This window comes from Miscanthus floridulus, chromosome 7 (assembly GCF_019320115.1).
Source record: "Miscanthus floridulus cultivar M001 chromosome 7, ASM1932011v1, whole genome shotgun sequence".
NCBI lineage: Eukaryota > Viridiplantae > Streptophyta > Magnoliopsida > Poales > Poaceae > Miscanthus > Miscanthus floridulus.
Window position 1 is genome coordinate 46,473,807 of NC_089586.1, and position 14,286 is coordinate 46,488,092.

General features: G+C 41.5%; 1 protein-coding gene and 1 pseudogene across 1 annotated transcript; both read left to right on the forward strand.

Moving 5' to 3' along the window:
• Nucleotides 1–1,031: 1,031 nt before the first annotated feature.
• LOC136465452 (uncharacterized) lies at nt 1,032–3,989 on the forward strand (annotated as a pseudogene).
• Nucleotides 3,990–4,208: 219 nt separating this feature from the next.
• On the forward strand, nt 4,209–4,852 carry LOC136465453 (uncharacterized). The gene is given in 2 exon segments (XM_066464177.1): nt 4,209–4,617; nt 4,620–4,852. Coding segments are annotated over 2 exon segments (642 nt in total).
• The last annotated feature ends 9,434 nt before the right edge of the window (nt 4,853–14,286 follow it).

Sequence of the window (14,286 nt, forward strand, 5' to 3'; positions counted from 1 at the left end):
GGATCGGATGTCTGGGAGCTTGTTAAGTCCCATGATTAAAGTGTGGAGAACAGGGAGAGCGAGACCCATGGTAGGGCTTCTTTTGGCTCGAGCTCATCTGGAGGAGACACAGCCGGTAAAGCCAAAAATTCTATATTAACTGGCTACTAGTTCATTTCTAGAAGAGAGAAAAACAGCTCCTTGCTACAATACAAAATATTCCCTGTGAACTTGAGCCATTTTCTAAGAAGACCTCCCAAACAAGGTCTTAGTCATTTCATGCAAGGTAAGTAGGAGAGATTCAAACATAAAAATAGTTGAGTTTTGTTTGTCTAGTCTCCACTTATGAGTACTGAAAACAAATGCTTTATACATCTCTAAATATGAACTATATTTTTTAAAATACAATATTATTTTCAAATAAAGGCCGATTCCACAAGTAATTGAAATAGATGGCATTGAGTCCGATTCCACAATTAATTGAAATAGATGACGTGATCATATACAATAAAACTCTGAACCACAAGTCATCCAGATGACTACGCAACAAGCTGTTAGTTTCAACGCAACGGAAGCATATTTGCTAGTTATTATAGATAAACAAAAAACATAGTTCCATAATTTATTTTGCATCAGGCTTCAACAGCCAATATGCTCCCCTTGGCATCTACATCAAGCACACAAGAGAAAGGCTCTGACATAAAAATTCCTCCAGAACACAGTGGCTCCTGGCGACTAGCTGCTTACAGGCTTACACAGATCAGTCCACCATCTCATGGGAGACGGGTTATTTGTACACCGAGGATATTGGCCTAGCCGGTGTTCTGCATGCCGGCAGCGATGCCCTTCATGGTCAGGATTAGTGTGTCCTCAAGGCCTGGGGCGACCGGACGCTGGACCTCAGCGTCCGGTCATGTGATACTCGTCACATGTCCCCTCCTTCAAACACTGTTCATCCGATCTCAACGGTCATCTGACGACCGGACGCGGCAGCTTCAACTGACCGGACGCGGCAACCCCAGCGTCTGGTCATTTCCAGTAAGGTACCGGACATGGCCGAACGCGTCCGGTCGGTCGGGATTGGACGCAGCACCAGCGTCCGGTCGCTCTCCAGCTTCTACTCTGCCTGCGTCACCATACGTCAGCCCTGACCGGACGCACATAGCCAGCGTCCGGTCACTACCAGAGCCAGCGTTCGGTCGATTGACCGACGCAGCACGCTGCCTGCCACCACTGACCGAACGCTCCGGTCCAACCAAGGCCAGTGTCCGGTCACTCTCAGTGACCTTCGACTTTTCTATCTAGGGCACCGGTGGCACCGTCGGACTATCTGCACTCTACGGGCGGACACTCCGCCGGTGGAGTTTCTACACCAAGTTGATCCACATCAACTCCAACTTCTTCTCCTTTGTAAATGTGCCAACACCACCAAGTGTACACCACCATGTGTATGTGTGTTAGCATTTTCACAATCACTTTTCAAAGGATTAGCCACTCAACTTGCCACGCCACTCGATCCTAGCAATGATGCAAAGTTAGATCACTCAAGTGGCACTAGATGACCAATATGCAAACAAGTTTGCCCCTCTTGATAGTATGGCCATCTATCCTAAACCCGGTCATAAACTTCTCTACACACCTATGACCGGTGAAATGAAATGCCCTAGGTTATACCTTTGCCTTGCGCATTCCATTCCATCTCCTCCAATGTTGATGCAACACATGCACCAACATGATCAACAATGATATGATCCACTTCATATCATCACGTGATCATATTGGTTCATTGATCTTGACATCACTTGCTTTTCACCGTTGCCTTCGTCCATCGGTGCCAAGTCTTGCTCAAGCTTCACCGCCACGCGGTCCATCGCTCCAAAGCCTCTGACTTGCCCTTCACACTTGCAACCGGTCCATCAAGCCAAGTCTTATCTTGATCTTCTCCACCTTGATCACATAACTCAATGTCATGTCTCATGTGCAATGAGCTCCTTCATCATCACATGTGTGAGCTTTGTAACATATGCAAGCCATTTTCACCTTCATGGCATCTGTTGCTCACACATATGTACCTGTGGACTAATCACCTGTGTATCTCACATAAACACAATTAGTCCACCTAGGTTGTCACTCAATTACCAAAACCACACAAGGACCTTTCATCGCCGACCTTCGCTATGTAGATTGTAGGATTCATCGGTTGTTGGTGTATGGGTTCATAGGATGTCTTGTGTAGTTGCTACTGTAGTCTTGATTTGGGGCAATTTTTCTAGATTTTCCCTTCTGCTGATCAAAAGTTCAATTTTGCGCATAATGTAGGTAATGGTAATGATGAGTTCAGTATTGAGTTTCACCATGGAGGGTTCTTTGTTGGGTCTGGTGGACTAAAAAGCTATGTGGATGAGAGAGTGAACTGGTTTGATGGAATTCAGACTAAGACATGGTCAACACTATGGTTTGAGGATTTTGTCGAGCAGTTAGGATATGAGATGAGCCCAAGGTTCAAGTTTTACTGGTTGTTGCCTCAGAATACAATAGCTGATGGACTAAGGCTGATAGAATCTGACCGTGATACTATTGTGATGGCCAATATGGTGGACAGGTTTAAGACTTTGATAGTTTATCTTGATCAAGATGGATTTGAAGACAATACATGGGATGACATAGTGCTGAATCCAGTGGTAGAACTACCTAAAGTCTTGAGCCCAAGAAAGGTTAATTATTAGGACCCAAAACCAGGTGAGAAGTTGCCTGTGTTTTATACTAATCTGGATAAAGGAGTAGTTGGGCAGAGTGGAGGTCAGGGAACATCTGAATCAACATCTGAAGATGAGGACTTCATATATAGTGATAATGAGGTTTTGGAAGGTGATGAAGATTTATTTGAGGATTTAGTGTACAGTGTTGTGGATTAGAAGAAAAGTAATAAAAAGGCAAGAGGAAGCCAGCTAAAGGGGGTGGAGATAGTTGTGGCAGCTGTTCTTGATGATGAAGACACTAAAGTAGAAGAGTTAGACCTTCCTGGTTTAGATGGTGAGGGAGAAGACAGGATTAGGATGAAATGTTGGACTGAAGCTGATGTCAACTAGCCAAGTTTTTATGTTGGCCTTGTGTTCCCAACAGTAGAGAAGCTGAGGGAGGCAATAACAGAATATAGTATGAGGAACAGAGTGGAAATTAAGATGCCAAGGAATGACTAGAGGAGATTAAGGGCCCATTGTGTTGCTGGCTGCCCATGGAACCTCTACGCTTCACTTGATAGTAGGGTCAAATCATTTGTAGTGAAGACATACTATGGGGGTCACAATTGCCATAAAGAGTGGGTGCTGAAGAGATGCACTTCCAAGTGGCTTGCAACTAAGTACATTGATTCATTTCAAGCAAATGATAAGATGAACATCAGCAGCTTTGGTAGGACAGTGCAAAAAGACCTCAACTTGACACCTTCTAGGAGTAAATTAGCAAGAGCTAGAAGGCTCATCATGAAAGCAATCCATGGTGATGAGGTGAACCAGTACAACTTTTATTGGATTATGGACAGGAATTGAGGAGAAGCAACCCTGGCTCTACATTTTATCTAAATATTTAGTACATGCTACATGTCACTAGATGCATGTAAGCAGGGTTTCATGGCTGGTTGCAGGCCCATTATTTGCCTAGATGGATGCCACAACAAAACCAAGTATGGGGGGCAGCTACTAACAGCTGTGGGCATGGATCCAAATGATTGCATATATCCAATAGCATTGGCAGTTGTTGAGGTGGAATCTCTTGCATCTTGGAAGTGGTTTCTGTAGACTCTGAAAGATGATCTAAAAATTGATAATACCCAACCATGGACAATCATGATTGATAAGCAAAAGGGCCTAATCCTAGCAGTGCAGCAGGTGTTCCCTGACTCAAAACATAGGTTCTATGTCAGGCATCTTTACTCAAATTTCCAAGAGAAGTTTAACGGTGAGGTGCTAAAGAATCAACTATGGTCATGTGCAAGGTCATCTTCTGTGTAGCAGTGGAATATGAACATGGAGAAAATGAAAGCATTGGATGAGGCTGCCTTCAAGTGGTTTGAGAAGATGCCTCCCAATACTTGGGTTAGAGCTTTTTTCTCAGAATTTCCTAAATGTGACATATTATTGAACAACAATTGTGAGGTGTTCAACAATTACACCTTAGATGCAAGAGAGCTTCCAATTATTAGCATGTTTGAGATGATCAAGACACAGTTGATGACAAGACATTACAACAAACAGAAAGAATTAGCAAATCAAATGGAAGGAACCTTCTGTCCAAAGATAAGAAACAAGCTATCAAAGAATGCAGAGTGGGCAAATATGTGTTTTGCTATACCTTTAGGTCAAGGAGTGTTCCAAGTAAAGGTGAGGGATTATAGCCACATAGTAGATATCAATTCAAAAATATGTGATTGCAGGAGGTGGCAATTAACTGGAGTTCCTTATAGCCATGCTATTGCTTGTTTGAGGCATGAGAGGATAAAACCTGAATCTGTGTTGCCAGCATGCTACTCAGTGCAGACATTCAATACTACCTATGGATTCAACATATGGCCTTGCAGAGATCAGAGGCAGTGGGAAAAGGTTGATGGTCCATAGGTGCAGCCACCTTTGTATGAGAAAAAATTGGCAGGCCTCCAAAATCTAGGAAGAAGCAACCACATGAAGTTCAAGGCAAGAATGGGCCTAAATTTTCTAAGCATGGAGTTACAGTCCACTGCAATTACTGTACAGAGGCTAATCATAATAGTGTTGGATGCAAGCTCAAGAAAATGGGATTTACTTCTATAGAAGCCAAAGCACTGGTTGCAAATACACAAGCGCAATTGCAAGCAGAGGCTGAACAAGCAGCACAATAGGCTTCTCAAAATGCTTCTACAATTCCAGTACTAGAGGAATCTAATGATCCTATCTGTAGGGTTATGAGGATGCTACGCTATCCGGAAAACAAAAAAAATCGACCTCATAAACCAGGATCTACTGCTAGTTATAGATCACGGGATTACCACTAGATGCGCAGGTGCAACGGAAGCGACTCGATGTAGTCGTACGCGTCGTAGCAGTGCCATGCAGTTGCAAGGTCGTCCGTATGTCCGTCCCCTTCATGCGGTTCGTCCTTGTGCTCCAGATGCAGCAACTCTGAGGTATCCATACGTACAGGAAGGAAGCATCGCGCCTTCGGACTGCTAGGTCCGCGAGGAGCAGCAGGTGCAGGCATAGGATGTGTAGCGGCGGCTGCCAAAACGGCGTGGATACCTAGCCCCGTTGCCCACCCCACTTATTTATAGGTGTCCCTAATGAGCTCCCAAGTTGGAGGCCCATTAGTAACCCTAAGCCTTGTCTAACTCGGATCCAATCCGAATTAGGCTTCTAGCCCCTTAAGCGTGCGACCCTATGGGTTCACGCACACATAGACATGGCCCGAGTACTCCTACTTGGCCATTAGTTGATAGCGGCCTCTAGCAAGGCATGTCAACTCCTATGCGTACGCAAAGATCATATCAGACGAACCACCACAAAACCACATACTTGTTATTCCCTTGCCTCACGATATTTGGTCCAACTCATAGGTTAACACTTAATCCAAGCACGGCCATGCATTTCTTGATCTAATCATTAGAGTGATCCAGTGATATCTCTCTCACATAGAGAGGGGCAAATTCCATCTTGATTGTCTATGTCTCATAGCATGTTTCCCAACAAACCCGAAAAATCACCTTTATAACTACCCTGTTACGGAGTAGCATTTGATAGTCCCTGAGTAGGTCGTTTCACATCTTGAATACATACAACAATCTCAGGTCTAAGGACATAACGTACATGATGTGAATAGAGATAATAACAACATCTCACGTTGGGTCAGTCCAGCACCATGTCATACATGTGCCCACATTATTAGTTTGACATCTCCATGTCTATGACTTGTGAAACATAGTCATCAACTAATAATGTGCTGATCCATTATTCATGTGTGTCCTCACACGAACTCTGACCAGGGACAACATTAGAATAACCATACAAGTAAAAGAGTTTCACAAATAATTCTCATAATTGCTAATCGATACAGGTTGTCTTTAATTGAAATTCAATGAACTCATAATATATCATGGATACAAGGCAATATAATCATCTCTATGATTATCTCTAGGGCATACTCCCAACACTATCAACCAAGCCATATACCAAGAAATACCAGGTGGACCTCAAACACAGGCCAGTACAACCTTGCTCAGTCAAATGCTATCACACGTATGTTTGCTGCAACCACTAAACAATATGTCATGCTGCAACTAATTATCTAATGTGACATAATTTGTGTGGTACAGGAAACTCAAACATCAACTATTTCTACTAATGTTGGTCCACTCCCAGATAATGAGTTCATCATGACAAACCAACCTATGCAAAGGCCTATTGCATTGACCACTTGCACCAAGGCTGGCAAGGCAGCCACAGTAAAGAAGAGAAAGGCATCCACATCTACACCAAGGAGGAGCAGAGCTGGAGCAAACAAGAAACAGTTGGTTGCTGATGGTGGAGACAAGAGAGAAGATGGCACTGGTGGTGTCAATCAGCAAAAATTGGTCTAACTAGTGGACTGTTGCAGTCATCTTTTGTGTGTAAATAGAAACACCAGACCACTGGTCTAATTAGTGCATTGTCTCTGTTATCTTTTGTCTGTAAAAATGAAAGAGTAAACACCAGACCACTGTTTCTGTCATCTTTTGGGAGTCTGAATCTTGTAAGCATCAAAACTGTTAAGCTGCAGTTATGTCATGGCTTGTTAGCATCAAAACATGTCATTCCAGATTATGAAATCAGTTTGAGGCCAATATGCATTGCTATTGCTTGTAGGCATGAAATCAGTTCAATCCATAACTTGTTAATCTGGAACCATGGTTACAGCATGATTTTCATGATTTTCATTCCAGGTTACAGCATATGCCTTGAGAACAATGCAAAAAATAGCAACAAAGATCTGGTCATGACCATTACAATTTCCTTCACAACTACAACTAAATCCCTAATCTGTTGTCATATCGTTTAAAAAAATCTGTTATCCTAAATCATCTTCATTGGAGCTCCTCTGTCCATTGCCTTCCTGAACCATGGGCTCCTCTGTCCAGGACAATCCCACTGCAGAACCAGATACCAGAATCAATCAAAACCGACCAAAAACAACCAAAAATCAAATCAATGCTCAACATTATTAAGAATCAATTCCAAAAGACTTACATTGCGAGGTGGCCACTTCAAAAAGATGCTGATCTTGATTCCCATGCTCATCTGTTTTGTGAGCGGGGCATAGGAACCTACGCCCCGGCCGCGGGGGCTGCCAAAGGACCTACAGCGCTGGATAAGGCGACGCCGGTGAACTTTCTGCTGCACGCGTACTGGAACCTGGGCGGGCAGGGCAGCGGTGACGTGCTGGGCTGCACGCGTCGTGGCACGCCGTGCTGGATGCCGCTGCACGCGTCGCGGCACGCCGTGCTGCACACGTCGCGGCCGTCGCCGGCACGCCGCTGGACTTCCGGGCGCCCACACCCATCGGCGCACGCAAACGCCAGGTCACCTCGTCGACCACGGCGATGGAGAAAGGGCGGCGGGCGTACCTCTGTTGGTCGCGACGGGAGCGGACCCAGGGTTTTGCAAGATTACAGCGTGAGTCGGCTCGTGGTTAGACTAAAACGAGATGATAGCAGTGATTAGGCACCAAATGACCGTTTTACAACTTTAGGGACCGGGATGATACAGCAGCATAAGTTTAGGGACCGTTGGTGCATTTTACTCAAGAAATTAAATGCCTAAAAACGAAAGGCCTCAGCGATATCCGGAGCCGGTTCCCTTCGCAACAATTATCCCTTGCGATAAGCCGATAACGCTTCTACAAAACTCACGTTTTTTTTCCCAATAAAGAAAACGGACTCGACTTGCCAATTATAGCTGAGATGTTTTCTGGCCGGACGTACTGTGGTGATTGCTTGGACCGAATTCAATTGGCTCTCCTCCCATGCAGTCCGGCCAGGACACATGGACCCAGCAAGATGGAGTTTCCATTGCATAACGTGAAGCAAACCCAAAATATGTACGTATATTTGGTTCAACATCTTGCGGCCGACAGACATACACTGCCTGGTGGTAACGTATCTGCCGGCCGTTTACACCAAAGGCCAGGCCTGTAGAATGCTACGGACCGTTTGCCGAGCCGCGCTGCGCAGACTGTCTTGTAGGCTCAACATAATCCGTGTTCACAAAATAATAGCTTGATACACGTACGTATACCATGGCCAGCTCAGTACGCATGCGTACATGCATGTACAGGCGCCGCACATAAGGCCACCGGCCTTCCAGCCCCGGTGGCTTGTTTCTTTTCCATGCAAACACATTTCGAGCACGTACATTTTCTATGTATTTTTAATTTGCATGCCCGGTGATACACACAAATATGAGTATATATACGCGTATACAAGGCAAATTTAAATCTGACACAAACAGGGCAACGGAATAGAAAAACGGACAAAAGAATCGGGTAATTATTATTAAAGGTACAGATACAAATATATATTTCTACTCTTACTCTTTTCCATTCGGATTAGGATTAATCTATTTATATTAGAATTCCTAATTTGGATTAGGATTGTTACTCAAAATCAGACGAATTTATTTGGATTAGGATTAGGATTCCTAGCAGGGATAATTTTTCACATTCGTGGTGAGTTAGTTAGGGAGAGGTGGATGAAAAAAAAATGGATGGACGCAAAATAATGGCCGAAAAACTTGTCTCTTTAGTATTACATATATAAGTATAGATATAGATATAGATATAGATATGAAATGGACGTCGTCCGGCCGTCTGGTTGCACATGCACAATGCGCTATTTTTTGCAACAGCACCCAGAGCTACACAATAAGTTCATCAGTTACATACTTACATGGGCTCCGTGTCTAGTGACCTTGTCCTGTCGGCTCAAGAAGGCCCAATACTCCAACCTGTACTGTACATGTCTACGGCCCTGGCGGAAGAGGACTCTAGATCCCAGCCCTGGTAGCTATTTGTTACACTGTTTTTTTTTTAAACGGTGTTACAATGTGTTTACACTAAAATTTTGGAAGGAGAGCGCGGGAACTCGAAGCTTTTGGGATTGTATCATCAAGGAATTGGTTGCGTAAAGATCAATGTTAGCTGATTCAGATGCGGTACTGAAATCGGCTCTTTTTGGATAACGTCAGCGGACGACGTCAATGGCCTACGGGGAAAGATATGTCGGACTCTACAGAAAAGAAAAGATTATGGTCCAAGTTATTTTAAGTTAGAAATATTTTCTTTTATTTCAAGAATTGTAATGAGTCGGATTTTGAGTAGAATTTATGTTTAGTTTCCGGATATAAATATTGGACCCCGGTTATTGTAAAAAAACGAACAATCAATCAACACCATCTTTTCGGCTTTCGTCATCGCATTAGGAGTAAGAGTACTGTAGATCTCGACGAGTTCTTCAGCAAACAAGACTGCATCGACTGATCGACCTCCAGCTTGCTTATGAGTACCGTCACAACTTGTATTGTGCTTGTAAAGCTGTATCAGTTGATTGATCTTTTATGAGCCATAATATAAGTTAGTTATCGATCTGTATCGTAGTTTGTAAGGCTGCATCAGCTGATTGATCTCTTACGAACCATAATATAGATCAAAGTTATCGATCTTGTGTTAAATAACTTATTGTTTAATACAATATCACCAGTTATCGAATCTGCTAAGATTAGTAAGATTTTCCTTGCTGTTTTTGATTGATTCACCAGCTATCGATCTTGTTATAATTAATGTTTTATTAATTATAACAAAGCACTTGATTGAGATAGAGATAGATCGGCATCATATCATCTTAATTGGTCGTCCTTTGATCTGGTCACGCTTTAAATCTCATAATTGACGACTTAATTCCGCTAGATCGACCGTTTTATCTCTATTCCAATCAAACATAGTATACATCCAAAGACATGTTCTAATCTTGAATAAACTCACTAGTTAATAAGATCTAATCTAATGATACTACCATAGCTGCATCGACCTAGTCGAACCTCATTGGTAAGACTTTAGAGATTATCGATTAGTGGTTTTGTTCATGATCGAGATATATACTTTGTTTGTTTGCTATGCATGCATCGGCTATTTTAGCCGATTCGCCTATGCTTCACACATATAGCGTGTTTTCATGAACCTGTCAATATATAGATGGTTTTATAAATTCTTTGGCTTTAGTTTGTTATCTATTATCATAGTTGTATCAATCCGATCGAACCTCACTATTGATGGTAACATATTAGATTAAGAGCGTTTGTAGATTCATTTGTACTAAACAGTCGATTTGTTCACATGTTATATCCTTTCTCATTAAACTTATCGGCTTAATGCTTTACACTGGTTATATCCATCTAGCTGATGATGTTTCTTTATATTACTTATATTTGGGTATATTGTACCTGTTCTGTCTGGATTAATCAGTCATAATAAAATCGATATGACCCATGAGCATCGGTTATTTTGAATTCGTACCATCATCATTGATATTAGCCGATAATCTTCAATTCAACGATCCTCGCTTTACTAATATGTTGGATATCGACTATTTAGTCGATAGCCCTATCGAATTGGCTGTTTAGCCGTATATTTGGAACTGTCTAGAGCAACACCGACATGTTCCACCTCAAACTACTGATTATTCTTTCCTTGATAATTGTAGGGTCAAATTGACTGGCACGCCTTTGGTCCCGAAACCAACCGTTTTTATGTTGAAGCCAAACAGATCTCTAATCTCATTCTGTTCAGATCATCTAGCTTGCTATGTGTTGATTGCATCGCCATATTTTTACGTCAACACACTTTTTGGCATGCCCAGTGGGACCACAATAGTCATGGCAGCTCAAAACAATAGGAACATTCTTATGGTGCCTTATGAAGACTTACCTGATAAGGATAAATGTGTCATTGGTAAAGATATAGAGGAATTTTAGAACAAGTGTTTATTGTCCTACACCAAAACACGTGACAATAAAGTTGTTTAAAAATATCCACTAGCAAAAGTTTTGATACATGGGCAGTCAGATACAGATGAAGCTGATGGTAAGCGTTTCTTTGTAGATGTTGTCAATAAATCTATTCATGATGCCATGTTGAATCATAATACAGCTTTCTTGAACACATTTCATAATACTATGAAGGAGGTGTTTCATATATATCCAATTGATCAGATTGGACCGGCTTATTATAATATTCCACATCTGTCGACTCAGGGGACTAATCAAGTCGGTACTAGCCATCAAAAAGCAACACTAGCTGGCAATGATGATGTCCAAGCAGTTCAGAGCTCATCTGAGCAAGTTTAGGGCACTACTACTAATAAAATACAGTATAGTCCTAGATCATCAGTGCAGCATGTGCAACAGCCGACGAGGCAAGTTCAGAATCAAATGGTTAATTTTGACACATCAGGCCAAATACCACCGTTGGCTCAAAAAATAGCACCATCAGTTTAAAGCATTCGTAGAAATATAGATCCCAACATTTACAATCAGAGACTTCAAGCAGTAAATCAGCAAAGGACTCAATAGATAGAGATTCCACAAGGATATCATTATGGCACATATTATAATACCCTTCATATGATTCCAAATCCAAGGTATCAAGGTACCCAAAATTTTAATCCGCAGATGGGTCAGCAATTGCAAAAAAATCTAAATTCAAATACTAATGAGTTGTTGCTTAGAGTAACTGAAATGATGAAGAATCAGTTTGGTTTAAAATCAAAAGGGTAGACCTTTTCGTACAAACATCCATATCCAGAGTGGTATGATTTGGTTGCTCTTTCTATAAATTGTAGGCTTTCAGAATTTGCTAAGTTCACTGGTCAAGATAGTACAAGTACAATAGAACATGTAAGTCGGCATCTTACTTAGTTGGGTGAAGCATCCATTGAAGAAGCTCATTGAGTTCGTTTCTTCTCTTTGTCCCTGTCAGGACTAGCTTTCACTTGGTTTTCATCATTACCAATTAATTCTATTGCCAATTGGACTGACCCGGAGAAGAAAATTTGTACATATTTTTATACTGTGATAGGAGAAAGGAAAATCACAGATTTGATGGCCATAAGGCAAAGAACTAATGAATCGGATGCTGAGTTTCTTCAGAGGTTCCAGGAAACAAGAAATTTGTGCTTTTCATTGAATCTGACTTATGATCAGCTAGCTGCTTTGGCTGTTCAAGGAATGTTGCGAACATGGAGAGAAAAACTGCTTGGGCAAGAGTTTGACAATTTAGGTCAGTTGGCTAAATGGGTGGCAGCACTTAATAGCCAATTCCAGAATATACGTAGAGATACCTGATTCCAAAAGAATGACGCAATTACTGAAGCTTATAATGCATATTTAGTTGATGATGGTGAGGATGATGAAGAAAAGGAGATTGCTGCAGTTGAACGGAATTGAGGTAAGAAGATAGTGATGGTTCCAAATCCTTGGGGAAAAGGAGTTGAAGAAAGTTATGATTTTGATGTCACAATATTAGACAAGCTCTTTGATTTCTTGCTTGATAAAGGACAGATCAAATTTCCCACCAACCATGTTATATTACCTCCTGATCAGTTGAAGAATAAGAAGTTCTGTAAATTTCATAACACTACTTCTCATTCTACTAATGAGTGCAAAGTTTTCCAGCAACATATATAGAGGGCTATTCAACAAGAGAAGCTTAAATTTGATACACCTCGAAAGATGAAAGTTAATGATAATCCTTTCCCAAAAGATCAAAATATGGTTGATGCTAAGTTGCTCAAAGGGAAGACTAAAGTTCTAACATCAACTAGGGCAAAAAAACTAGAACAGTTAATCTAGATATGCAAATATCAGCTGATGAATATAGATAAATTAAAAGGCGTCATGACCAACAGAAGAGCCGATATGAGCAGGGAGAGACATCAAGAAATGGGGCGATGAGACCGCGTGTTACATCTCGAATTTTGTTGAATAAATAGCAACGGCAGAAAGAAAAGGATTAGCAGTGTTGGTTAGAAGAGAAAGAGTATCAGCGTCAACAAGAAGATGAGAGGTATGAAAGAGAACAAGCTAAATCACATTGGAATTGTCCTTTCTTCAGATATTGTTGGAATAAAGGTTTGAAATTGTCTACTAGAAAAAATTGCCTAGAGTGTAGTGAATAATATTAGGAGTTTAGGCAATCTCAAGCCAACCACCGGTCTATTTATGCTCGAATCGAGTATCATCATGATAATATGGATCGACATTTAAAAAATAGAAGTGTTCATGATTGGCATGGGAAGCGAGTTGTTGATCAAAATTGGGCTGATTATGAAGAAGAAGGTGATGATGAAGAGTATGTTTGGCAGAAAGGGCAATGGTGTCCAGGAGGTTTAACAAGAAGTCAGAAAAGAAGGGTACAATGCTTAAGAAATAGAGAGCTAGAACAGGCTCAGAAGTCTGGTAAACCTCAAGTATGGCGTGCTAAACAAACAACCGATAAAGGTCAACCATCGGCTAATATTCAAATGGTTTTTCTTTTGCCGTCAAAATTTAGAGATCCAACAGATCAAGAAGTCTATTCAGATTTTGATGAATCAGAATATGAGGAGATGATTGCCAAATTGGCAGTGATACATCAAGCTATATTTGAAAAGCCAGTTAAGCATCGGCACTTGAAGGCTTTATATGTGAAAAGTTTTGTTGATGGGAAGCCGATTAGCAAAATATTGGTGGATGGACGTGCTTCTGTTAATCTTATGCCTTATACTATTTTTTGCAAGTTTGGTAAGGGACCAGGAGATTTGATTGAGACTGACATGATGCTTAAGGATTTTGGGGGTAACACAACCAAGACCAAAGGGGCAATAAATGTTGAACTGACAATTGGAAGTAAGACTTTGCTCACTACATTCTTTGTCATTGATGGAAAGGGTTCATACAGTTTACTCCTTGGTTATGATTGGATTCATGCAAATTGTTGTGTACCATCAACTATGCATCAATGCTTGATTTAGTGGCATGGAGATGATGTTGAGCTGGTTCATGCTGATAATTCTGTGAGTATAGCAACAGTTGACCCAATGTATTGGGAACTAGAAGATTTCGAGTGTTTTTCTAGCAAGCGATGGGAAGGAGGCTTCATTAAAATCAATGATGAAAGCCAATAGCCGATCCAAGCAGTCGGCTCTGACAGCTTATTTGAATGGATAATCCAATAGGTGGTACAGATGGTAAACTAGAACATGGCTTTACGTCGGCC